The sequence below is a fragment of the Sinohyriopsis cumingii genome, chromosome 10, assembly GCF_028554795.1.
Source record: "Sinohyriopsis cumingii isolate HCF-2022 chromosome 10, ASM2855479v2, whole genome shotgun sequence".
NCBI classification, from domain to species: domain Eukaryota; kingdom Metazoa; phylum Mollusca; class Bivalvia; order Unionida; family Unionidae; genus Sinohyriopsis; species Sinohyriopsis cumingii.
Genome location: NC_142970.1, coordinates 120,336,045 through 120,363,768, shown reverse-complemented (window position 1 = coordinate 120,363,768; position 27,724 = coordinate 120,336,045). Strand labels below are relative to the sequence as shown.

General features: G+C 34.0%; 1 protein-coding gene across 1 annotated transcript in view; it reads left to right on the top strand.

Moving 5' to 3' along the window:
- The first annotated feature begins 7,606 nt into the window (after nt 1-7,606).
- LOC149791109 (glycoprotein-N-acetylgalactosamine 3-beta-galactosyltransferase 1-like) overlaps nt 7,607-27,724 on the top strand; it is a 34,376-nt gene continuing 14,258 nt past the window's right edge. The window contains exon 1 of the mRNA XM_089971474.1: nt 7,607-7,786. Within this exon, the coding sequence (XP_089827600.1) occupies nt 7,639-7,786 (148 nt within the window). The 5' untranslated portion in view covers nt 7,607-7,638. The remainder of the gene's footprint in view (nt 7,787-27,724) is intronic.

The window sequence follows — 27,724 nt, the reverse complement described above, 5'->3', positions numbered from 1 at the left end:
ACATGTCAGAGCGTCTTGTACAGGTGTTGGCAGCTTATTATGTAGTAGTGTACAGTTTCTTGAGTCGATATCTTAATGAAATAAATTTAAATTATTTGAACTATTAAAACGCACAAAACAAGCGAGAAAGTTAAGGTATGAAAAATGCATCATAATTGAAGCCTCGCTCCAAGTACTAACATTCATTCATATGTGAGCGAGAGGTGTGTTGATTGTGTAGGTGTGTTAATTGACAATTTGTGATCAATGTATTGCAAGAGACTGTGATTTTTAAAATATGGCCCGAAATTCATTTGAAAATACGATAGTATAAATATGATACTATAAATATGACAGTAGAAATATGACATTATTAATATAATAGTAGATATTTGACATTATAAATATGATGGTATAAATATGATACTATAAATATGATAGTATAAATATGATACTATAAATATGATAGTAGAAATATTATATTATAAATATGATAGTATAAATATGATATTTTAAATATTATATTATAAATATGATAGTATAAATATGATAGTAGAAACATCATAGTATAAATATGATAGTAGAAATATAATAGTATAAATATGATAGTATGAATATGATATTATAAATATGATAGTAGAAATATGATGTTATAAATATGATAGTATAAATATGATATTATAAATACGATAGTAGAAATATGATAGCAGAAATATGATCCTATAAACATGTTACTATAAATATGATAGTAGAAATATGATAGCAGAAATATGATAGCAGAAATATGATGTTATAAATATGATAGTAGAAATATGATAGTATAAATATGATATTAGAAATATGATAGTAGAACTAAGATGCTATAAATATGATATTAGAAATATGATATTATAAATATGATAGTAGAAATATGATAGTATAAATATAATATTATAAACATGATAGTAAAAATATGATATTATTCATATGATAGTAGAAATATGATAGTAGATATATGATACGAAAAATATAATAGTATAAATATGATATTATAAATATGATAGTATAAATATGATGTTATAAATATGATAGTATAAATATGATATTATAAATATGATAGTATAAATATGATAGTATAAATATAATATTATAGAGGATATTGTTTAAATGTGGGAAATAATCTGGATGAAGTAAATGCTGGGAATTTCAAATAGTTTAAGAATTGATATATTGTCTCATCGCGTGCTCTGTGTTTTTTTACAACTTCGATTCTTTAATATACTTCTCCATTGAGGCTGACCCACAGTAAATCCCTACCGTTGTAAACTAGGCTATTTAAACTGTTGCTGTTGTTGTTATTGCTGTCACGGACTTAACGCCATTTTTTTCAGTGCATGATATATACATGGCGGCAAGTATTGCTGACAGAGGAGGAACATGGGTAAAACAGGCAAGAACAACTGACCTACGAGACACTGCTGGAAAACTTATTTACATACCCACATAGGACGAGCCAAGGACCCGAACTCACACGGACAGAGGTGAAATGGCAGAGGCTGCTACAGGCGATCGTTTTAGACCATACGGCCACTCGGATCCCCTCCATTAAGATCGATCCACAATAATAAAATAAAATGAAAGCACGTTGTAGCATCATCCATTTTGAAAGGTCCAAGCCTCAATCCAGAAGGTGTAGTAGAAGACAGTTTTTTTTCCAACATTTGGGACAAATAAAGAAAAAAACCCACAAAAAACTAATAAAGAGAAAGGAATTAAAAAAAGAAACAACAAATTGCAAACCACACAAAGTCCTTGCAAATACCTTACCATTTGTTTCCAGGATATATGTAGACTAAATAAAATTTAGTAGAATATGCCGTAGACAAAATCTAGATCTGTACAGATTGTTGAAAAAAAATTGTAAATGTATTTATTTTCCTAAAGTACTCATGCCATAACTTTGTGGTGGCTACATATATTAAATACAGGGTAGGAGTTTGATCGAAAATTATTTTTTCACGCAAACTTATCTATATTTCCCATCATAAGGTCTGAGCCTGAATTAAGCGGACAAGGATTGTATTGATCATTTAAAGGTAATCATCTCATATACTAAGTCATCCTTAATAACATGGGATGGATCATCTGCCTTTTCGTGTCTCTCTCTGTCTGTCTGTCTGTCTGCCTGCCTGCCTGTCCATCTGTCTATAATATTTGCGGTTCATATACACACTCAAATAAATACAGTAGAGAGCGTGTATATGTGTAAGGGTTGTTATATTTTCCATAATAAAATAAATTCACGAGGCATCACAGTAAAGACAGTGGAGGAAGCGAAGAAAACAAGTTGCTGAATTAAACTGCTGCAAAACGAACGGAGAGGGAAAGAAGAAAGCCAATACATCCCCCCCTCCAGAACCCATACAATCTTTAGAGGGGAATGTTTGCGTATCATACTTGTGTCCTTAATAATTTAATGTATATGTGTAACTTTATAGGAAAGTTATTACTAGCATCGATTCAATTAAAATTTGCAGTAATTTAATGTAGATGTGTAACTTTATAGGAAAGTTATTACTAGCATCGATTCAATTAATTAAAATTTGCAGTAATTTAATGTAGATGTGTAACTTTATAGGAAAATTATTACTAGCATCGATTCAATTAATTAAAATTTGCAGTAATTTAATGTAGATGTGTAACTTTATATGAAAGTTATTACTAGCATCGATTCAATTAATTAAAATTTGCAGTAATTTAATGTAGATGTGTAACTTTATAGGAAAATTATTACTAGCATCGATTCAGTTAATTAAAATTTGCAGTAATTTAATGTAGATGTGTAACTTTATATGAAAGATATTACTAGCATCGATTCAATTAATTAAAATTTAAAGTAATTTAATGTAGATGTGTAACTTTATATGAAAGATATTACTAGCATCAATTCAATTAATTAAAATTTGCAGTAATTTAATGTAGATGTGTAACTTTATAGGAAAATTATTACTAGCATCGATTCAATTAATTAAAATTTGCAGTAATTTAATGTAGATGTGTAACTTTATATGAAAGTTATTACTAGCATCGATTCAATTAATTAAAATTTGCAGTAATTTAATGTAGATGTGTAACTTTATAGGAAAATTATTACTGGCATCGATTCAATTAATTAAAATTTGCAGTAATTTAATGTAGATGTGTAACTTTATAAGAATGTTATTACTAGTATCGATTCAATTAAAATTGGCAGTAATTTCATATCAACAATTAGGTATTACAAATATCATGCAGCTAATTGAATGTAACATTAAGCTTAAACCTTGTCTCAAAATGAAAATATTACATTTAGCTCATGTACCTTACTGTATAGATATTTCCTGGAGTGAAAAAAGTGTAAGATATAAATAATATTATGTTATACAGTACCCTAATTAAGTTATCGCCTGTAGCAAATAGTCCCTTGTAAACATTGCGTTTAATCAGATCACCTATAGTAAATAGTCCCTTGTAAAACTGCATTTAATCAGATCACCTGTAGTAAATAGTCCCTTGTAAAACTGCATTTAATCAGATCACCTGTAGTAAATAGTCCATTGTAAAACTGCATTTAATCAGATCGCCTGCAGTAAATAGTCCCTTGTAAAACTGCATTTGATCAGATCACCTGTAGTAAATAGTCCCTTGTAAAACTGCATTTGATCAGATCGCCTGCAGTAAATAGTCCCTTGTAAAACTGCATTAGATCAGATCACCTGTAGTAAATAGTCCATTGTAAAACTGCATTTAATCAGATCACCTGTAGTAAATAGTCCCTTGCAAAACTGCATTTAATCAGATCACCTACAGAATTAGTCCCTTGTAAAAGTGTAGTTAATTTAAGCCTTGCTGGACAAAAAACATTCAAAGTTTGACATGTACCGGCGTCATGATCAGTTAGTTTGAAAGATTACATATGGATGACACAAAGGTAAATCACCTGACATCATGCACAAAATAGTGTTAATTTCTGTCAGCCACCGGCGTCATGATCAGTTAGTTTGAAAGATTACATATGGATGACACAAAGGTAAATCACCTGACATCATGCACAAAATAGTGTTAATTTCTGTCAGCCATGTCACATATGTTGTGTGATGCATAAAACAACAATATTTATCACAGTTAGTCAATAACACTCCATACCTGATAGATTGTTACTAAATTGAAAAGTACACCATGCAAAACAATACAAATTCATAGTAATACATATTTACTGGGTACGTCACATTTCTTAATTTAAATTAAAATTTGCAGAATGTCATTCTTGGGTCACCACATAATCTGGAAACAACAATTGCCTATTGACTAAATATATCCGCCTACATTTCCAATATGTTATCAGTGTTATACTAGAAAACACTACCATCCCTAAACTGTGATGTTTGGAGTTGTAAAATAAACACCACGCCACGTCAACATAAAACGAATATGGTGATAGGAAATGGATACTGCACATAAGGAATGTTTCCATCAATAAAATCTGTATAAGTTTGCATTATTTAATTCTTATTCCATAAGATAGTTCTTATGTGTTAAGTCCGAGTAGAAATAAGGTTATTAGAGAGAAAACAGAAATTGTGACAATAATCTTAAAGAAGCATGCGCATTGCAAGTACATATAGTCAAGTAGACTTTTTACCATCTAGTAATGGCACATTTAATTCACATTAATTTTCAAATATAATTTTTTACCATCTTGAAATGACACATTTAAATTCACATTAATTATCAAAAAGAATAATATAAGTTCATTCGGAGAAAGAATAATATTTCATACCTGTATTTAGAAAATAAGCTTAGTTGTACTGAAGGGAAGTAACCAACATGAACTGTTCATGTATACTAACCACTTCCGTCTGACAATGGGGCCATCATGAACCGCTTGCCTTTTCTGTCAAACAACAGTAGAATAATTGTTTCGGTGTAATCACAGCCACACAGTATCCTGTTCCTTTCGGCGGTATATTGAAATTTTCTTGTACAAAAATCAGCATTTACCCACGGATGCAGCCATTAATTTCCTACATCAACTTTTAAGGGCATCAAAAAGAAAACCTAAGCTTTTCATCAGTGTAATAATAAAATTAACATCTTGTAAACGGCACCCTTCCCCTGGCCTGTAGACCTGGGTTTGTAATCCTCTATGTGTGTGTGTGTGTGTGTGTGTGTGTGTGTGTGTGTGTAATGAGCAGGGAGAGGGTCCAAACCCGAAAAAGGATGTTTAGGTCATATTGTGGAATTCATCAGTTTGTGAATCAAATTCTCTCACATCCAGATTGACGGAAATTTGTACAAAAGTGGCGGTGATGCGGGCTTGGAGAAAGCCCCAAGGTCATGTCCTAAACGCACGCAAAAATGCCTTCTTATCCAGGGCGTGTCCTCTACCCCTACCCCATATTGATGCTACTCTTCTCCCGCCCTCAATTTGAAATTAATTACAAACATAATATTAATATGTATAATTGTAAAGAATCAATGCAAATGGCCCCACATGGAGAAGACTACTTACTGTGGCCAGGGGACCTAAAGCATGTGAGGTATGACACTGGGTGCGTGGAAAATCCATTACGTAGAGCGCACGGCCTAAACTGTTAAGTTTTAATTGACCATTATCAGCTTGCAGGGTGAAATTTTCTTTCAACTGATTAAATTCAGCCTGAGCTGTTATAGCATTATATTTGACTCTTCCCTAACTGTATTTTGTGCAGGGAAATCTCAGGTACATTCTGTGTGAGAATTTAATCCAATGAAACCACTGTGTAATCGTTCGTTGCAGTTTTATCAATATTTGACGCAATTATCAATACTTTCACATCAACAGGTTTCTTTTCTCTATACTCTACATCGCATCTCAGGGTAGGAAGGTACTCTACCAGTGCAACATTCCCTAGAACATCCGAAGCTAAGAACCCAGTTCTGCCTTGTCTTGGAATATTTCATTATCGTTATTATTATTATTGTTATTATTATTATTATTATTATTATTATTATGTGCTGCTCGAATATTACTTAGGTATGTATATCAGAACAGATGGAAGGGTCCTGTCTACCTCACAAAGAGCACAAAGTGTTGCGAATAAGTCATTTGACTTGCTCTCGTTATCATTCATAGTATTAGGGAAGACAGCGGCTGTCGTTCAAACACACACACTTGCGTATACCTGCTACATGATCAGGGTACCCAGACTTTTTCTTGATGAATCCGAAATTACATCTCTATTGCTGAACATGAACAAGTAAATATAGCAGTTTATGCTAAATATAGCATATACGGTGCATGCAAACTTGCTAGCTCTGAAACTAATATGCATATTAAAATCTACTGAAAATGAAAACAATGTCCACCTGCAAAAGGGACACACACACACACACACACACACACACACACACATATATATATATATATATATATATATATATATATATATATATATATAACTACGGTCGTTCAGGCGCCTTCCCATACAAGGTTTTACTATAACCAATCAGCTAGCAAAGAGTTTATATTATCCCTTTACCGAAATGGATTTTGGGGGCGGGAAATAGTAATGTTGTTTTGATAGATGTGTATGCCATACCAGCTGCCTTGACTAGGTGTGTATGTTAATAACAGCTGCCTTGACTAGGTGTGAATGCCATACCAGCTGCCTTGGCTAGGTGTGTATGTTAATAACAACTGCCTTGACTAGGTGTGTATGCCATACCAGCTGCCTTGACTAGGTGTATGTTAATAACAGCTGCCTTGACTAGGAGTGTATGCCATACCAGCTGCCTTGACTAGGTGTGTATGTTAATAACAGCTGCCTTGACTAGGTGTGTATGTTAATAACAGCTGCCTTCACTAGGTGTGTATGCCATACCAGCTACCTTGACTAGGTGTGTATGTTAATAACAGCTGCCTTGACTAGGTGTGTATGCCATACCAGCTGCCTTGACTAGGTGTGTATGTTAATAACAGCTGCCTTGACTAGGTGTGTATGCCATACCAGCTACCTTGACTAGGTGTGTATGTTAATAACAGCTGCCTTGACTAGGTGTGTATGTTAATAACAGCTGCCTTGACTAGGTGTGTATGCCATACGAGCTGCCTTGACTAGGTGTGTATGTTAATAACAGCTGTCTTGACTAGGTGTGTATGTTAATAACAGCTGCTTTGACAAGGTACGTATGCAATGCAAGCTGCTTTGACTCAATGTGTATGCCATACCAGCTGCCTTCACTAGGTGTGTATGTCATAAAAGCTGCCTTCACTAGGTGTCTATGTCATGTCGGCTTGAAACAGCTACAATCTTTCCATGAAATGAAGTTCTTCGCTTGTTTTTTTTTTGTTGATATATATCATAGGATTTTCTAATATTTCCACTGAATAAGTACTGAATATGTTGACTATGAAAACATTGACAACATTCGATGCCACTGAAGTAATATCTATCTGCTTTAATAACGAGAGTAAATCTGATTGTGACATGATAGGGTGCGTACATTGAAAACGTATGCAATGCGCATGCATAATTACAAGCGGCAATACAGTCGTATATTTAATTTAATTTAAAATACAATAGAATAACAAATCGAAGCACACAATCTGTGGCAGGCGATAGTATTGTTTCAAGTATTGATTCACTGCAAATAAACGGAATGAAAACTCGCTCTCTGAAATATATACTGATAGTTAGCGTATTGTTATGTTTGGTGCTTATCTGCGTATATGCATTTCTTACAAATCAAAGTTTACTGTATCTTTTGAACGGTAGACAAACCAAGTCTAACAGTGGAGAATACCAGGGTAAGTTCATTTTAGTATCACCTCCACAAACCTTCAATTCCATCTTCTGATCCTGTATTCTTCCTCCCCTCTTTATCCCATACGGAATTACTTTTCATCTTTCTCATTGTTATCTACTTTCATACAGTTTACATGATTGTATCTTGCTCATTATCATCGCAGCTATCGATGATGAAATCGTTGTCATTGTTTTCAGCCACTATTATCCTTATCCTCGTCTTCTATCCATCAACTCTTCATTGCGTACTTGATTATACGTATTCCGCGTATTATTCTTCTTATTCTTGTTCTACTACTACTACTACTACTAGGCTCGGCCAATGTGGATATGTCAGATAGCTTGCTGGTAGCTTCTCGTGGGTCGGTGGTTCTTTCCGGGGTTTTCCCGGGTTCTTCCTCCACCATTAATACTGGCCGCCATGTATAGCCTATCTTGTGAAAAATGGCGTTGAACCCTACAACAACAACAACAACTTCTTCTTCTTCTTCTTCTTCTTCTTCTTCTTATTATTATTATTATTATTATTATTATTATTAGTGGTAGGGGTAGTTAAAGAAAAAGAACGAAAAAGCAAATTACTAGATAACACTAATAGCATGAATCAAAATAACAAAACAGTGCTGGAAATCCAAGATTCTGCACTCAAGGTGGAACACTGGATGTTTGTTTAGTCTTCGTGTTTGTTAATTATTTAATAGCACCATCTTGAATGATTTTTTGTCTTTTAATTTCCTCATAAATATGATTTATTTTCTGTTTACTAATAATGGTGGCTTCCATTAAATATTTGCAGCTTTCGTTTTGTTTTACATTTTTTCTTTCTAGATGCGGTATGTAAATGCTCAATTTAGAATTCACCACACAAGTAACTGCATAAGGAATGTCAAGAAAGCATTGGAAAATTTACGCACACCAAATACTTGGTACAACTAAAACCCACAGTTGTAACAAAATGTCAATCCGACTTACAATATTATATTTGCCCATGCCTTTGTCACATTCTGTCTATGCGTTGACACATACACAAGGTATTTGCCCATGCCTTTGTCACATCTTGTCTATGCATTGACACGTTTAATATATTTGACCATTCCTTTGTCAGATCTTGTCTATGCGCTGACATTTACACAATATATGTGCCTATACCATTTACTCATCCTGTCCATGACTTGACACATTCATATCGTTATTATTAAAATTAGGTTGCCATAATCATTTTGCCTCTTTCTGTTATTAATACATCTTTTGAGCAGGATGTCATTCTTAATGAGACACTGTACGACATGAAAGTAATCGAAATTAATAGTTTAGCCTCCTCAAAATAATTACATAAGAAACATACACGGTTGCTTATTCTGAAGTCACAACAGGCATATAACGAGATCAATGAACGGGTATCCTGATTAGGTATATAACTTGTATCCACAGAGGAGTACTAATCCTGATTAGGTATATAACTTGCATCTATAGACGAGTATTAATAACGATTAGGTATAGAACTTGCATATATAGACGAGTATTAATCCTGAATAGGTAAATAACGTGCATCTATAGACGAGTATTAATCCTGAATAGGTATTTAACTTGCGTCGTTAGACGAGTATTAATTAAAAATGTATATAACGTGCATCTATAGACGAGTATTAATCCTAAAAAGGTATATAACGTGCATCTATAGACGAGTATTAATCCTAAAAAGGTATATAACGTGCATCTATAGACGAGTATTAATCTTGAATAGGTATATGACATGCATCTGTAGAGAAGTATTAATCCTGAATAGGTATATAACGTGCATCCATAGACGAGTATTAATTCTAAAATGGTATATAACGTGGATCTATAGACGAATATTAATCCTGACTAGGTATATATCTTGCATCTATAGACGAGCATTACTCCTAATTAGGTATTTAACTTGTATCTAAAGAAGAGTATTACTCCTGAGTAGGTATATAACTTGCATCAATAGACGAGTATTAATCCTCAATAGGTATATAACGTGCATCTATAGACGAGTATTAATCCTGAATAGGTATATAACTTGCATCTATGGACGAGTATTATTCCTAATTGGGTATTTAACTTGTATCTATAGAAGAGTATTACTCCTGATTAGGTATATAACTTGCATCTGTAGAGGAGTATTAATCCTGAATATGTACAAAACGTGCATCTATAGACGGTTATTAATCCTGAATATGTATATAAAGTGCATCTATAAACGGTTATTAATTCTGAATAGGTATGCAAATTGCATCCATATACGAGAATTAATCCTGAATAGGTATATAATGTGTATCCATATGCAAGTATTAATTTTCAATAGGTTTATAACGTGCAAACTATACACGAGAATTAAACCTACATATGTATATATATATATATAGACGAGTATTAATCCTTAATAGGCATATAACGTGTATCTACATAGGAGTATTAATCTTGAATAGGTATATAATGTGCATCCTATGACTAGTATTAATCTTGAATGGCTATATAACGTGCAGTTATAGACGAGTATTAATCTTAAATAGGTATATAACGTGCATCCATAGACGAATATTAATCCTGAATAGGTATATAGCGTGTATCTCATACGAGTATTAATCTTGAATATGTATATAATGTGCATCCTATGACTAGTATTAATCTTGAATGGCTATATAACGTGCAATTATAGACGAGTATTAATCTTAAATAGGTATATAACGTGCAAGTATATACGGGTATTAATCCTAAATAGGTATATAAAGTGGAACTACAGACGAGTATTAATCCTGAATAGGTAAATAACGTGCATCTATAGACAGTTATTAATCATGAATATGTATATAAGGTGCATCCTAAGACGAGTATTAATCCTGAATAGGTATATAACGTGCATCCATAGACGAGTATTAATCCTGAATAGGTATACAACGTGCATCCTATGACGAGTACTAATCCTGAATAGATATATAATGGGCAACTAAAAACGGTTAATAATCCTCAATAGCTATATAACGTGCATCCTATGACGAGTATTAATCCTAAATAAGTAAATAACGTGCAACTATAGAGAAGTATTAATCCTGAATAGGTATATAACGTGCAACTATAGACGAGCATTAATCCTGATTAGGTGTATAACTTTTATCTATAGACGAGTATTAGTCCTAAATAGGTATATAACGTGTATCCAGAGAAGACTATTGATCCTCAATAGCTATATAGCGCGCACCATAAACAAGTATTAATCCTGAATAGGTATATAACGTGCATCCATAGACGAGTATTAATCCTGAATATGTATATAACGTGCAGCTATAGACGAGTATTAATCCTGAATAGGCATATAACGTGCGACTAAGAACGGTTATTAATCCTGAATAGGTATATAATGTGCAATTGTAGACGAGTATTAATCCTAAATAGGTATTTAACGTGCAACTATACACGAGTATTATTCCCAAAAAGGTATATGAAGTGCAATTATTAGAGGAATATGAATCCTGAACAGGTATATAACGTGTATCCATAGACGAGTATTAATCCTGAACTGATGTATAACGTGCAACTAAAGACCAGTATTAAACTTGATTAGCTATATAACTTGCATCTATAGACGAGTATTAATCCTGATTAGGTATATAACGTGCATCCATAGACGAGTATTAATCCTAAATATGCATATAACTTGTTTCCAAAGACGCAACTACAGACGAGTATTAATCCTGATTAGGTATATAACGTTCATCCATAGACGAGCATTAATCCTAAACAAATATATAACGTGCATCAATAGACGAGTATTAATCCTGAATAGGTATATAACGTGCAACTATGGACAAGTAATTATCTTGAATAGGTACATAAAGTGCATCCATATACGAGTATTAATCTTGAGTTTGTATATAACGCGCAACTATAGACGACTATTAATCCTAAAAAGTATATAAAGTGCATCTAAAGACGAGTATTAATCTTGAATAGGTATATAACTTGCATCTATAGACCAGTATTAATCCTGATTAGGTAAATAACGTGCATCTATAGACGTGCATTAATCCTGAATAGGTATTTAAAATTCATCTATAGACGGTTATTAATTCTTAATAGGTATGTAACGTGCATCCATAGAAGAGTGTTAATCTTGAATAGGTATATAACGTGTATCCATAGACGAGTATTAATCCTTAATAGGTATATAATGTGCATCCATAGAGTGTATTAATTCTGAATAGGTATATAACGTGCATCCATAGACGAGTATTAATCCTTAATAGGTACATAATGTGCAACTATAGACCAGAATTAATCCTGGATAGGTATAAAACATGCTTCCATAGACGAGTATTAGTCCTGAATAGGTATGTAACGTGCATCCTATGACGAGTATTAATCTTAAATAGGTATATAACGTGCAATTATACACGAGTATTAATCCTAAATAGGTATATAAAGTGAAACTATAGACGAATATTAATCCTGACCAGGTATAAACCGTGTATCCATAGACGAGTATTTGTCCTGAATAGGTATATAACGTGCAACTATAGATGAGTATTAATCCTGAATAGGTATATAACGTGCAACTATGACGAGTATTAATCCTGAGTATGTATATAATTTGCATCCATAGACGTGTATTAATCCTAAATATGTATAAAACCTGTATCCATAGACGAGTATTAATCCTGAATAGGTATATAATGTGCAGCCACAGCGGAGTATTAATCCTGATTAGGTATATAACTTGCATCCAAAGACGATTATTATTCCTGATTAGGCATATAACGTGCATCTATAGACGAGAATTAATCTTGAATATGTATATAACGTGCAACTATAGACGAGTATCTTCCCTCAGCAGATAGATCACATGCATTCCTAGACGAGTATTAACCCTCTGGATATATATTGCATTCATGTATAGATGACTATTAACCCTCTATAGGTATATTACAAGCATGCACATACGAGCATAAACCTCATAACGTACATGACATGCATGTTTAGATGGATATTAACCCTCAATTGGCATATAACATGCATGTATATACGAGTATTATCCCTCTTGACGCATATCACATTCTTGTATAGATGAGTATTAACCCACTGTAGGTATATGAAAATCATATATATACGAGCATTAACCCTCATAACGTGTATGACATGCATGTATATATATAAGTATTAACCCTCAGTTGGTATATGACATGCATATAAAGACGAGTATTATCCCTCAGGACGTATATGACATGCACGTATAGATGAATATTAACCCACTTAAGGTATATGACATGCATGTAACCCTGAGTTGGCATATAACATGCATGCATAGACGAGTATTAACCCTGCGTTGATATATGACATACATGTATTGACGAATATTAACCCACTGGAGGTATATACCATAAATGTTCAAACGAGTATTAACGTACATGAGGTATATAACATGCATGTAAAGACTATTATAACCCACAATAGGTATATGACATAAATGTATAAACGAGTATTTACCCACATGAGGTATATACCATGCATGTATAGACGAGTATTAACCCTCAGTAGATATATGACATGTATGTGTAGCCAGGTATTAAAGGAAACATAAAAGAAGTATATGTTGATATGTACACTAACACGGTCTCAACCAAACTGCTAACAGTGAACCCTAAGGTCTCAAATAAATTTGTAACAGTGAACCCTAAAAGGGTCTCAAACAAATTGCTAACAGTGAGCCCTAAAAAGGTCTCAAACAAATTCCTAACAGTGAGCCCTAAAAAGGTCTCAAACAAATTGCTAACAGTGAGCCCTAAAAAGGTCTCCAACAAATTGCTAACAGTGATCCCTAAAATGGTCTCCAACAAATTGCTAACAGTGAGCCCTTAAAAGGTCTCAAACAAATTGCTAACAGTGATCCATGAAAAGGTCTCCAACAAATTGCTAACATGTAATCACCATAAATGAGGACCATTTTGTTTGAAATTATTTGATAACTATTTGATATACGTATAAACTAATTTAGGCGCAAAAAGAGGTATGCCACTCCAAGTATTTTTTCTATTGTTGTTAATTTACCTTTATTTTCTATTAATCTAAACCAGTTACACACATTTTGACAATTCGGTTTCAGGAAGACACTTTATTTGTCTTTAAAGTTAGCTAATGTTTCTAAAGCAAAGTGCTTCTGCTATTCCGTAAGTATTGCGTTGTCATGTACATGTCTGTAACACAAGCAGAGTGTTGTTTCTCTCAGAGTATTATTCTCTTTCTTCCGTTTAGTCAAAGTGGATTCGTTTTGATGAATTTTGGAATATAAAGTAGTTGACTCTTCGTCTGGTTTGCTACTTATACATTTCAATATGTTTGTGATTTAGGAATATTGTCCTGAAATAATTTTCATCTCATTCTCCATGCATCCAATTTGCATTTGAAATATGGTGAGCTGCTTGTCCAAATTTCTATATTGAATCGTGCAGTGTAGAACGGAATCACATGATCTCTGATGGGATCTTGAAACCTCGTGTCCGAATTTCTATATTGACTCACGCAGTGTAGAGAGTAATAACATGATCTTTGATGGGATCTTGAAACCTTGTGTACGAATTTATATATTGACTCACGCAGTGTGGAGTTGAATAACATGAACTGTGATGGGATCTTGAAACCTCGTGTCCAAATTTCTATGTTGACTCATGCAGTGTAGAGTGGAATAACATCATCTGTGATTGGATCTTGAAACCTCGTTACATTGAGACTTGTTGGTCATGTTGTAATATTACATAGGTAGGGATGGAGCTAGTAAATAAATAAAAGAATTCCGCTAGAAGTTTATACTAGACACGTGCCTGTCCGTCCACTATATTTCACATTCAGGGTACTGAAATCTGGATGGGAGTTGTCTCCGCTTTAGATGTTTCAAAGTTTGTAGTTTTGAGATTCCCACAGCTGAGAATCTTTGCAATAAGGTGGCGCTCACCAGATAATATGTACTTTTGAGAGAGTGTCGTATGTAAGGTGAAGTAGTTCGCATTTGAAACATGCACAGTGGAGAGAATGTTGGCATATCTCTATGCTACATTAATGTAATGTGGATGATACTTCTTTTGGATATTGTACTTTTGGAAATTTTACATGATTTAAGTACACTGCTAACTAAAATGACTGCTCCCTTGTGTTAAAAAATCAGTCTGAATTAGTCTAAAGTGCACTATACATAGCAGCTATTAAAATAGGGAAAATGAATTTTGCCAGACTAGACAATACCAGCTTCTGAAAGCGCAATGAATGAATTACCAAATATATAAAATGTAAAAAAAGTTATCGGCTCTTTTTTATACAATTGACCTCTGAAGTTCAGGAAGTGAAAATGACCAAGTAGAGCTAGCACTTTTTTGAAAGGTGTACATTTGAAGTAAGGCCAAGCTGTATACTATATAACCCATAGTACACCCATCAATCATACACCAAAATAAAGGGAATTAAAGGTTCTTTGCATTATACCTAAGATATACAAGGTCTTTTTTAAATAGCCAGTATAACCAGTGAGGAGAGCCGGGGAAATTCTTTTTCTTTAAAATCCTAACCCTATGCAAAATGCGAAACTGTATAGCGCCACATAAATATATACATAAGTCAGAATTCGGAGATATATCCAAACTCGAATAAATTATAAAAACATAACTAAATTCCGGAGCTCTAAAAATAGTCATATTGACAGAATACAATCACGCGCATTATCTGATCATTGAAACAGAAAACTTGATATCGCGAGACTTAGTATCATTCCAAATGACTTTTGCCATCCGAACAAAATCTTCTATAGTAATGAATTTAAATATGTTTCATTGCATATAATATTTCTAATAGTAAAATCGCCCGATATCAGTATTTCTACATCTAGTAACGAGTACATTTACAAAGGGCGGGGGAGGGGCAAAACTGCGGAGGGGGGGGGGGGACGAACTTCCTAATTTTCATATATTCTACGGCAAATTTTTTAGGAGGGCAAATCCCCTCCCCCCCCCACTGTTCCCTCCAATGACGTCCCTGCATAGGGCAGAAAAGTATAGATGTGGCCATAGGGTAATATCACATTTCTTATTTGCAAAGACAAAACCATATATTATACAGAGTAGCGGTATTACATCAAGAAGACACTATGTTAAGATGTTATTTTATTATTTTTATGCGTGTCACATGTTATGTTGAGTACTGCAGTAACATTATGAGTACAGAATACAGTGGTCAGTACTACAGTAACATTATTAGTACTTTAGATGGGTCAGTATTACAGTAAACTATCAGTAAACTATAGCGGTCAACATTACAGAAAAACTTTGAGAAAACTAGAGTGGTCAGAATTATAACAAAACTATGAGTGACAAAATAGTGGTCGGTGTTACAGTCAATTTAGATTGCACTATAGTTGTCAGTATTACAAAAAAGTATGAGTAAACTATAGTGGGCAGTACTACAAAAAAGTATTGAGTACACTATAGTGGGCAGTAGTGCAAAAAAGTATGAGTACACTATTGTGGGCAGTACTACAAAAAAGTATGAGTACACTATAGTGGGCAGTATTACAAAAAAGTATTGAGTACACTATAGTGGGCAGTAGTGCAAAAAAGTATGAGTACACTATTGTCGGCAGTACTACAAAAAAGTATGAGTACACTATAGTGGGCAGTATTACAAAAAAAGTATGAGTACACTATAGTGGGCAGTATTACAAAAAAGTATTGAGTACACTATAGTGGGCAGTATTACAAAAAAGTATGAGTACACTATAGTTGTCAGTATTACAAAAAAGTATTGAGTACACTATAGTGGGCAGTACTACAAAAAAGTATTGAGTACATTATAGTTGTCAGTATTACAAAAAAGTATGAGTACACTATAGTTGTCAGTATTACAAAAAAGTATTGAGTACACTATAGTGGACAGTACTACAAAAAAGTATTGAGTACACTATAGTTGTCAGTGTTACAAAAAAGTATGAGTACACTATAGTGGGCAGTATTACAAAAAAGTATGAGTACACTATAGTTGTCAGTATTACAAAAAGTATTGAGTACACTATAGTGGGCAGTATTACAAAAAAGTATTGAGTACATTATAGTGGGCAGTATTACAAAAAAGTATTGAGTACACTATAGTGGGCAGTAGTGCAAAAAAGTATGAGTACACTATTGTGGGCAGTACTACAAAAAAGTATGAGTACACTATAGTTGTCAGTATTAAAAAAAGTATTGAGTACACTATAGTGGGCAGTATTACAAAAAAGTATTGAGTACACTATAGTGGGCAGTATTACAAAAAAGTATGAGTACACTATAGTGGGCAGTATTACAAAAATGTATGAGTACACTATAGTTGTCAGTATTACAAAAAAGTATTGAGTACACTATAGTGGGCAGTAGTGCAAAAATGTATGAGTACACTATTGTGGGCAGTACTACAAAAAAGCATGAGTACACTATAGTGGGCAGTATTAAAAAAAGTATGAGTACACTATAGTGGGCAGTATTACAAAAAAGTATTGAGTACACAATAGTGGGCAGTATTACAAAAAGTATGAGTACACTATATAATTGTCAGTATTACAAAAAAGTATTGAGTACACTATAGTTGTCAGTATTACAAAAAAGTATGAGTACACTATAGTGGGCAGTACTACAAAAAAGTATTGAGTACATTATAGTGGGCAGTATTACAAAAAAGTATTGAGTACACTATAGTGGGCATTACTACAGAAAAGTATGAGTACACTATAGTGCGCAGTATTACAAAAAGTATGAGTACACTATAGTGGGCAGTACTACAGTAAAATTACCAGTGCCATATAGAGTGGTCGAACCTTGAGAAGCGTTAGTTTATTCCGCTAGAATGTGGTATGAATGAGAATAACATGGAACGCTCACATTTCTCATGGATATGTTAGTATCATATCTAAAATAGCAGATACTCATTTCTCATGGATATGTTTGTATCATATCTAAAATACCAGATACTCATTTCTCATGGATATGTTTGTATCATATCTAAAATACCAGATACTCATTTCTCATGGATATGTTTGTATCATATCTAAAATACCAGATATTCCTTTCTCATGGATATGTTTGTATCATATCTAAAATAGCAGATACTCATTTCTCATGGATATGTTTGTATCATATCTAAAATACCAGGTACTCATTTCTCATGGATATGTTTGTATCATATCTAAAATAGCAGATACACATTTCTCATGGATATGTTTGTATCATATCTAAAATAGCAGATACTCATTTCTCATGGATATGTTTGTATCATATCTAAAATAGCAGATACTCATTTCTCATGGATATGTTTGTATCATATCTAAAATAGCAGATACACATTTCTCATGGATATGTTTGTATCATATCTAAAATAGCAGATACTCATTTCTCATAGATATGTTTGTATCATATCTAAAATAGCAGGTACTCATTTCTCATGGATATGTTTGTATCATATCTAAAATACCAGGTACTCATTTCTCATGGATATGTTTGTATCATATCTAAAATAGCAGATACTCATTTCTCATGGATATGTTTGTATCATATCTAAAATAGCAGATACTCATTTCTCATGGATATGTTTGTATCATATCTAAAATAGCAGATACTCATTTCTCATGGATATGTTTGTATCATATCTAAAATACCAGATATTCCTTTCTCATGGATATGTTTGTATCATATCTAAAATAGCAGATACTCATTTCTCATGGATATGTTTGTATCATATCTAAAATAGCAGATACTCATTTCTCATGGATATGTTTGTATCATATCTAAAATAGCAGATACTCATTTCTCATGGATATGTTTGTATCATATCTAAAATAGCAGATACTCATTTCTCATGGATATGTTTGTATCATATCTAAAATACCAGATATTCCTTTCTCATGGATATGTTTGTATCATATCTAAAATAGCAGATACTCATTTCTCATGGATATGTTTGTATCATATCTAAAATACCAGATACTCATTTCTCATGGATATGTTTGTATCATATCTAAAATACCAGATATTCCTTTCTCATGGATATGTTTGTATCATATCTAAAATAGCAGATACACATTTCTCATGGATATGTTTGTATCATATCTAAAATAGCAGATACTCATTTCTCATGGATATGTTTGTATCATATCTAAAATAGCAGATACTCCTTTCTCATGGATATGTTTGTATCATATCTAAAATAGCAGATACTCCTTTCTCATGGATATGTTTGTATCATATCTAAAATAGCAGATACTCCTTTCTCATGGATATGTTTGTATCATATCTAAAATAGCAGATACTCCTTTCTCATGGATATGTTTGTATCATATCTAAAATAGCAGATACTCATTTCTCATGGATATGTTTGTATCATATCTAAAATAGCAGATATTCCTTTCTCATGGATATGTTTGTATCATATCTAAAATAGCAGATACTCATTTCTCATGGATATGTTTGTATCATATCTAAAATACCAGGTACTCATTTCTCATGGATATGTTTGTATCATATCTAAAATACCAGATACTCATTTCTCATGGATATGTTTGTATCATATCTAAAATAGCAGATACTCATTTCTCATGGATATATTTGTATCATATCTAAAATACCAGATATTCCTTTCTCATGGATATGTTTGTATCATATCTAAAATACCAGATATTCCTTTCTCATGGATATGTTTGTATCATATCTAAAATAGCAGATACTCATTTCTCATGGATATGTTTGTATCATATCTAAAATACCAGATACTCATTTCTCATGGATATGTTTGTATCATATCTAAAATACCAGGTACTCATTTCTCATGGATATGTTTGTATCATATCTAAAATAGCAGATACTCATTTCTCATGGATATGTTTGTATCATATCTAAAATACCAGATACTCATTTCGCTGAAGTATATGAATATAAAACCTATTCTAAATCCATCATTCAGTTAGCGTTCTGAGAGAGAGAGAGAGAGAGAGAGAGAGAGAGAGGGGGGGGGCGGGGGGAGGTTGGGTACTTATAGAAATATGGTCAAGATGGCTATTGACAGTAAGATATGTTATGCCAGCTGTTAAGTTTCCTATGTTGTAATATCAGAATCCATGGCCTGGGGCAAAGTGAAAGCATTTATCTGGTGGAATCGATTAATTACATAATATCACCGAGTAAATCACCATAACACGTGCAGATGACATTTTCACAGATCCAAGAGATTTACCTATTTTATTTGTGTGGTAAGTTTCACGCCGTCATTATTGATGTAATCCGCATCAACATGCAATTTGATCATTCCTGATATGATTGCGTTACTCCTCAGAACAAGAATGTGCGACAACTTTGAACGAAATACTTTGAATAGCAATCAATAACCTGTCTTTGAATAGTATTCCCTGCTCCCTTTATGAATAGCAATCCCTAACCCCTCTTTGAATAGCATTCCCTGATCCCTTTTTGAATAGCAACCCCGACTCCTCTTTGAGAGAATCTTTATAAAAGTCACATATTAAGTAAAGGTCAGAAAACCGTAGCACAGTCTGAAGTTATAGCACAGTCTGAAGTTAGAGCACAGGACAGGTGAAAGGTCACTTAGTTATGGATCATATTTGGCGTATCACAATAACATATTGTTGTTGTATTGTTATATTAGGAATAATTTGCACTTTTGAATTTTCACTATCGATCGGTCGGTAACACGTGTTAGTAGAACGATTCATGCAGACCGATGATGGCATACGTGCTCATCACATGGTAGGCAGTACAGGAAAAATAAATGCATAAATCCATGGCAACGGTTCAGAATATTTTGTCATGAAAAATGTAAGAATTAAGATGTCGTTCAAATTCCTTCAAATATTCACAAAAATATGATTCTTAGGGAGTATCTGAAAATGTCTTAATTCGACATTATACTGTCCGTGGAAGCGTCAGCCCATTTCATAAGATCTTTTGGAATTCAAGTATTTTGATCTCTCTCTCTCTCTCTCTCTCTCTCTCTCTCTCTCTCTCTCTCTCTCTTGCGCGCGCGCATACACACAATAGACCAGTAATTTACGAAGTGCATGACACATTCTGTAATCTTCCAACTACTTCCATACTGTTATAGATTCTTATCAAAACTGGGTTCGTTTGTATTGCACTCGGTGTAACTCTCTCTAACAGGGGCAAGATTTGTATTTATAGGTGCTAGCTATATATATGCAAGTCAGATAACTTACGTGTACAAGTATGCATGATACAGGTGAAAATGTGAGATTACAGGTATGCATGTTAAAGATGATAATGCGAGATTACAAGTATGCATGATACAGGTGACAATGCGAGATTACAAGTATGCATAATACATGTGATAATGCGAGATTACAAGTCTGCATAATACATGTGATAATGCGAGATTACAAGTATGTATGATACATGTGATAATGTGAAATTACAAGTATGCATGATACAAGTGATAATGTGATATTACAAGTATGCATGATACATGTGATAATGCGCGATTACAAGTATGCATGATACAGGTGATACTTGGATATTACAAGTATGCATGATACAGGGATAACGTGAGATTACACGTATGCATGATATAGGTGATAATGTGAGATTACAAGTATACATGATACATGTGACAATGTGAAATTACAAGTATGCATGATACAAGTGATAATGTGATATTACAAGTATGCATGATACATGTGACAATGTGAAATTACAAGTATGCATGATACAAGTGATAATGTGATATTACAAGTATGCATGATACATGTGATAATGCGCGATTACAAGTATGCATGATACAGGTGATACTTGGATATTACAAGCATGCATGGTACAGGGATAACGTGAGATTACACGTATGCATGATATAGGTGATAATGTGAGATTACAAGTATGCATGATACATGTGACAATGTGAAATTACAAGTATGAATGATACAAGTGATAATGTGATATTACAAGTATGCATGATACATGTGATAATGCGATATTACAAGTATGCATGACACATGTGATAATGCGCGATTACAAGTATCCATGAAATAGGTGATACTTGGATATAACAAGTATGCATGATACAGGGGGTAACGTAAGATTACAAGTATGCATTATACAGGGATAACGTGAGATTACAAGTCTGCATGATACATGTGATAATGCGAGATTACAAGCATGAGTGATACATTTGATAATGTGAAATTACAAGTATGCATGATACAAGTAGCAGCAGAGAGGGCGATCAGACCACTTTAGGGAAAGGTCACCCTTGTTTTTAGACAAAAAAAGAGTGACCCTTCATAGAGGTCAATACCACGTCTACGATTATTGTTTGTCCCAAACAGAATTGTAGACAAGGCCCTCTCTGCTGCTATGTTATTCTGAATAATCCTGGGAATCTTCATCTGAATCCTGGGAATTTGTTCTATGTTTCAAGTAATATTCAAGTTCTGATGGTGGTTTTGCTATTTTTGGATTTATGTTCTTTCTTTTTCTGTAATATATCGTCAAACTTCTGTATCGATCTCCACCGCAATTTTTGCAAATCTGATATAATCCTCTAACGCCGTTGTTGCATCCAACACAACTTCGTGGACCAGCATGAGGATTTTTCTTTATAAGATAATTATGTTTTTTGCAATATTCTCCACGACATTTTTTATCACATTTGTTAGTGGTTCTTGACGCAACCACGTACAGTTGTTCATTATATTAATGATATCTTTTTAATTTAATTTAATTTTATCATCACCCCTGTTATCCAAATATTTTATCAAGACCCACACGATATCTTGTTCTAGGATCGTGCAAATTTATTGTTATAAATCCATGCGGAGTAGCTTGCGCTCGTGAGAAGAAATTTCTGAATTTAATTATATCCATGTCACCGCTGCACCAGGTTTGATGAATATTTTGCAGCGTGTGTGTGTCTACGCCATTGAACACAACTAAAATATTACAATTGTCCCTGATCACTTTTGGTATTTGTGTATACAGTTGAGTAACATAGATCACATCTGTATTTTTATGTCTGCCGCGAGAAAATATTCTGGCTGGATTTGATTGTTTATCCAGCATCACATCGTCGTATATAACTAAATTATTAATAAATCCGTCTAAAACATCAACGGACGGTGCTTCATCAATATCTGTTATAAACTCTATGACATCATTATTTTCGTCCAGTAATCTTGCGTTTTCATTGAAATCTTTTAATACATCATAACATCGTTGAGCATCAGCGGATGGTGCTACTAAATATCATTTATCCCATTTCAACCATCTCATTATCAGATTAAGTAATAACTGCGTCTTACCCGATCCAGATGGTCCTATGATAATCATTCTGATGGAATTCGGTAGCGCAGGATGGTGTTTAACTGGCTCTCGCTGCCGAGTTGCTGAGAAATCAATTATATCCATATATTTTATAACATGAATTTATATTGTTTACGCTGTATAGTTAAAACTCCATCTACTGATTTAGCTACAGTTACAACAAAAAATAAAAAAATAGCGAATGGTGGAAAATGTTCTGTGTGCGGCAGAAAGAAATTTTCGTTTTTACCTAATAAGCGCGGTGGTGATATTGCTAATTTGATGTCAAGGTTTCCAGGTACTCCATGGGCTAAATACTCAGGAGAAAAACATCTACCAGGATATAATTATTGCGGTCCTGGTGCTCGACTCGATATTAGACTTGATAATCAAGATCAACCAAAACCAGGCGAGGAACCAGTAAAAGCTATTGATCGAGCTTGTCATGTTCATGATGTAGCTTATAAAAGTAAAAATCTGCAAGGCAGGCATATTGCAGATGTGAAATTAATTCATGCATTAAATTCTATAAAAAATAAAAATATCAGAGAATCATTAGCTAATTGGTTAGTAAGATCCGCGATGAAAGGTAAATTAGCGTTTGGGTCTGGTAATATATAATGGAATTAATTTATTATTCACCAAGAGGATACTGGAGAGGCAAAGCAGCAATTGGTAAACTTGCTGATGCAGCAGCGGTTAAACATTCTACTGCTAAAGCGTGGTTATCCAAACAGGCAATATGGCAAATTTATCTACCACCACCGAAACGAATTCAGTATGCGTATTTCGATGTTAGTGTTCCCAATAAAGTTCATCAAGTAGATATTCTGTTTTTACCATATGATACTGTACGCAGAAAAACATACAAATACGCGTTAACTGTAGTTGATGTTGCAAGTAGGTATAAAGAGGCAGAGCCGCTATCAACGAAAACAGCATTTGAAGTAGCCGATGCGTTTGAACGAATTTATCAACGAGGACCCAGACCACTAGGTGGTCTGCGATGGCCACAGCTACTACAGGTTGATCCTGGTAAAGAATTTCTTGGTCAAGTATCATCGTTGATGAAACAACATAATACCAAAATACGAAGACGTCATACTGCAATTCACCGTGATCAGGCAATTGTTGAGTGATTTAATTGAGCACTTGCTGAGCGGTTATTTGGATATCAATACGCTAAGGAATTTATTCAAGATAAAAGATCTCGCGAATGGGATGTAAGATTACCAAGCGTGATAGCTGCATTAAATAATGAGATTACACGAACAACCAGCATGAAACCCATTAATGCAATTACAAAAAAAATATACCAACGCAACGAAAAGATATTGAAAAACAAAAAATATTGGGTGATGTTACAGTTAGATATTTATATGAACCGGGTGAACTTGAAGGTGGTAAAGCGAGAGCGACTGATCCTATTTGGAGTGCTACCACACACAAAATATCCACCGTGACAAGATCCTCAGGTAGACCTGCAATCTACAGATTAGATTCGGCTGCTCCTCAGCGTGGATTTGTACGTGAACAACTACAAATAATTCCCGAGGATACACAATTACCACCGCGATCACTTAACTAGCACTAGTGCCAGCACCCCGACGTCGACTACACCCAAGACAGGTCAACATGGTATTTTCTAGTGTGTGACCGCGACTACTATCTCTTCTGTCTACGGTAAATTGTCTTGAATCATTACTCGAATACCTCCACAGCATTATACAATTACAACTTGCGCAATGATTATTCTGCTGCTGTTTTAACTCAATAATAAATTCAACATCAAGATCAAAGTCGCGTTTATTTTTTTATCAGATTGTTTGTATCCGATTAATTTTTTTCTTATTATATCATCATCGATGACGTTGAATTTATTAACGACTTCAGGAATTATAATTCTACGCAATTGAGATATTTTTCTGACCCTCGATACCGCTAAATAGACTAAATTTGACCACTCGATTCGATCGTCTACAATCCAGACTATTGTGTCAGAAATAGTTAATCCCTGAGACGAGTGGATCGTCATAGCGTATCTCAACACCCATGGAGATTTGTCAGCGCGTAATGCATCTTCGACCACACTGATATCAACAGCGACAATATCATTTAATACGAGATTTTGGTTCTCAGTCGGTCCTGGAATATCAACATTAATATTCTGTTTTCGTGTATCTGATGGTCTATAACATAACGGAACAGGCAATTCTGAATATTTTTCTTTATGCAGCTGAAATAACTGCTGTTGTAAATCGTCTCTGATTATTTTTCTGCTTGCTACTATCAAATCGGTGGGTCTCCATAAATTTAAAAAATCACTCATTGAGGTCTCTGAGATCACTCCACGTATTATTTCACACTGAATTTTGCTTGATTGTAATCTGATTAATTTTTTAAATTCCTTTAAATTTTTATCAAGAGCTCTATGATCGTCATCTATTTCTTCGTAATAATCAACGAAAGCTTTTAACCAATCATGTGGAGATGGTCCAACAAAAGGCGGCGGTTGACCATGATGGCCACACATTATTATAGCGGTATTTTTAGTCAGCAACCAATCAAGAAACATTTTTAATGTATCCAATGACACCGTGCATATCTCGTCCCAAATAATTATTTTAGGTATATATTTTTCTCCCATTCGTTCAGGAGTCCATGTATCCCCGCGCCACCGAAAGAAACTATGATACGTACACGATTGTACTTGCCGTTGTTTCATCTCCCGTGCAAGTCTATGTGTGGGTGTCAGCACGATCATATCTGAATTTCTAAAAACATTAATCGCTAGAGTCGTTTTGCCGCATCCACCAGGTCCATTGAGATATACTGTCTTATATCTAGTTATTGGATCACTCAACGATGGCGCTTTCGACATTTCTGATATTTTATTACCCTTACGATAACAATCTCTCATTGGAACATCTGTTGATTCTGTATAATTGTGTAATATTTCCTTTTTTTATTCTCCATGAACTCCATCGTTCATCATTACTTGTAAATTTCATAACAGACTCTAAATATTTACTCGAAATATAAAACGAATCTGTTGCGACTCTGACTGCGGTCTCAGGAAATCTATTAATTATCGATAATAAATTTATAGAAACATAAGCCAACATGGAAAATCTTAGATGAGTATACTGTGGGGAGATATCATTTATGTAACTAACGATGGTACCCAATTTTGTTCCGTCGGATAAATAAACACTTTCTCGATTTACAAATATATCTTTCGCTGTTGTATCAGCGATTATAAAATCGTACTCGGCATCATCTAGAATTAATCGTGCGTGATGTCTTTTATGATCATATGCACCACCTTGAGTAAATTTACCTATAATTTTTCTACCGAGATCTTTTGCGGTTTTGAGTTTAATCTCGAGAATTTTAGGAGCTTCTTTGATAATATCTTCGGAAACGCCAGGACATTTTTCCTTAAAGTCGCTAATAACTTCATCAATGCTGATAGAATCTGACATGGGCAACCAAACTTCGGTCTGCGCGTGATATGATATAATCGCCTCACTGACAACCAACGATGTCAGCATCGCACAATCTAGCATATATCGTAATAAAACTATAGGTGCCCAACGTTTTTCACAAAAATGTCTGCCAAACCAAACATAACAAATTTGGTGAAGATTTTCGTTGAGCTCGAATGATTCAATACAAGCGAATCCAGTCAGATCAAAGTCAGGTAATGGTCCATTAATTGCCACTTGCGTCATCTCGTTTGTAGGGTGACCGAATCTTTTAAAGTATACAGAACAATCTCAGTATCCTAGAAAACTTCCCGGATAGCATGCAACCATATCAACCGAACTTGCGCGTACATCTTCAAGTAAATCAAATCGTGTTGGTTTCCATGAATTTTTTTCTCTAGCGAAATGAGCCTCAACAGATGGGACAGTAAAGCAATTAGTTAGTAATTTGTCAGTATTTTCCGCGTGCTTGCACTCTAAAAACTTCTTCGCGAGATTTTTCATCTCGACATGGAGAAATTCTGTTCGATATATTTCACCATTAGGTCTAACAAACTGATCAAATCCACCTTCCTCATTACTTTTAAATAACCATACTGATACAGGATCGATTTTACTTATTTCGTTGATAAAATCAAGCATATTCATATCTGTGGGGTAAAATCTAATAGTTCGATCACGTGGAAATATTGTTACTGCGCTGGTCCATGCGTGCGCGTTATGATCAATAATATTTATTGAAGCTCCTTTCGATTTATATTTCGATTCGTACAGTATTTCTCCCGTTACTGTCGCTACGGTTATTGGAAATTTTAATATTTTTCCTAACTCAGCAACATCTTTTATTGTAGCACCGGTATCCTTAACTGAATCAGCCCATGAGTTTATTTTTTCACGTCTTAAATCAGTTAATCCGTTTCCACGCATCGCGTTTGTAAAGTGTTCTATTACTCGTTCGGCTACACAATTTAACCTTGAAAATTTCATGGGTGTCAGTTTATCAACGTTGGTTTTTTTTATTTATCTCATAGATTCCATAAATAACCGCTGTTACAGGATACGCTCGCTCATAATACGGTTTGTCAATATCCGTCAACAGACC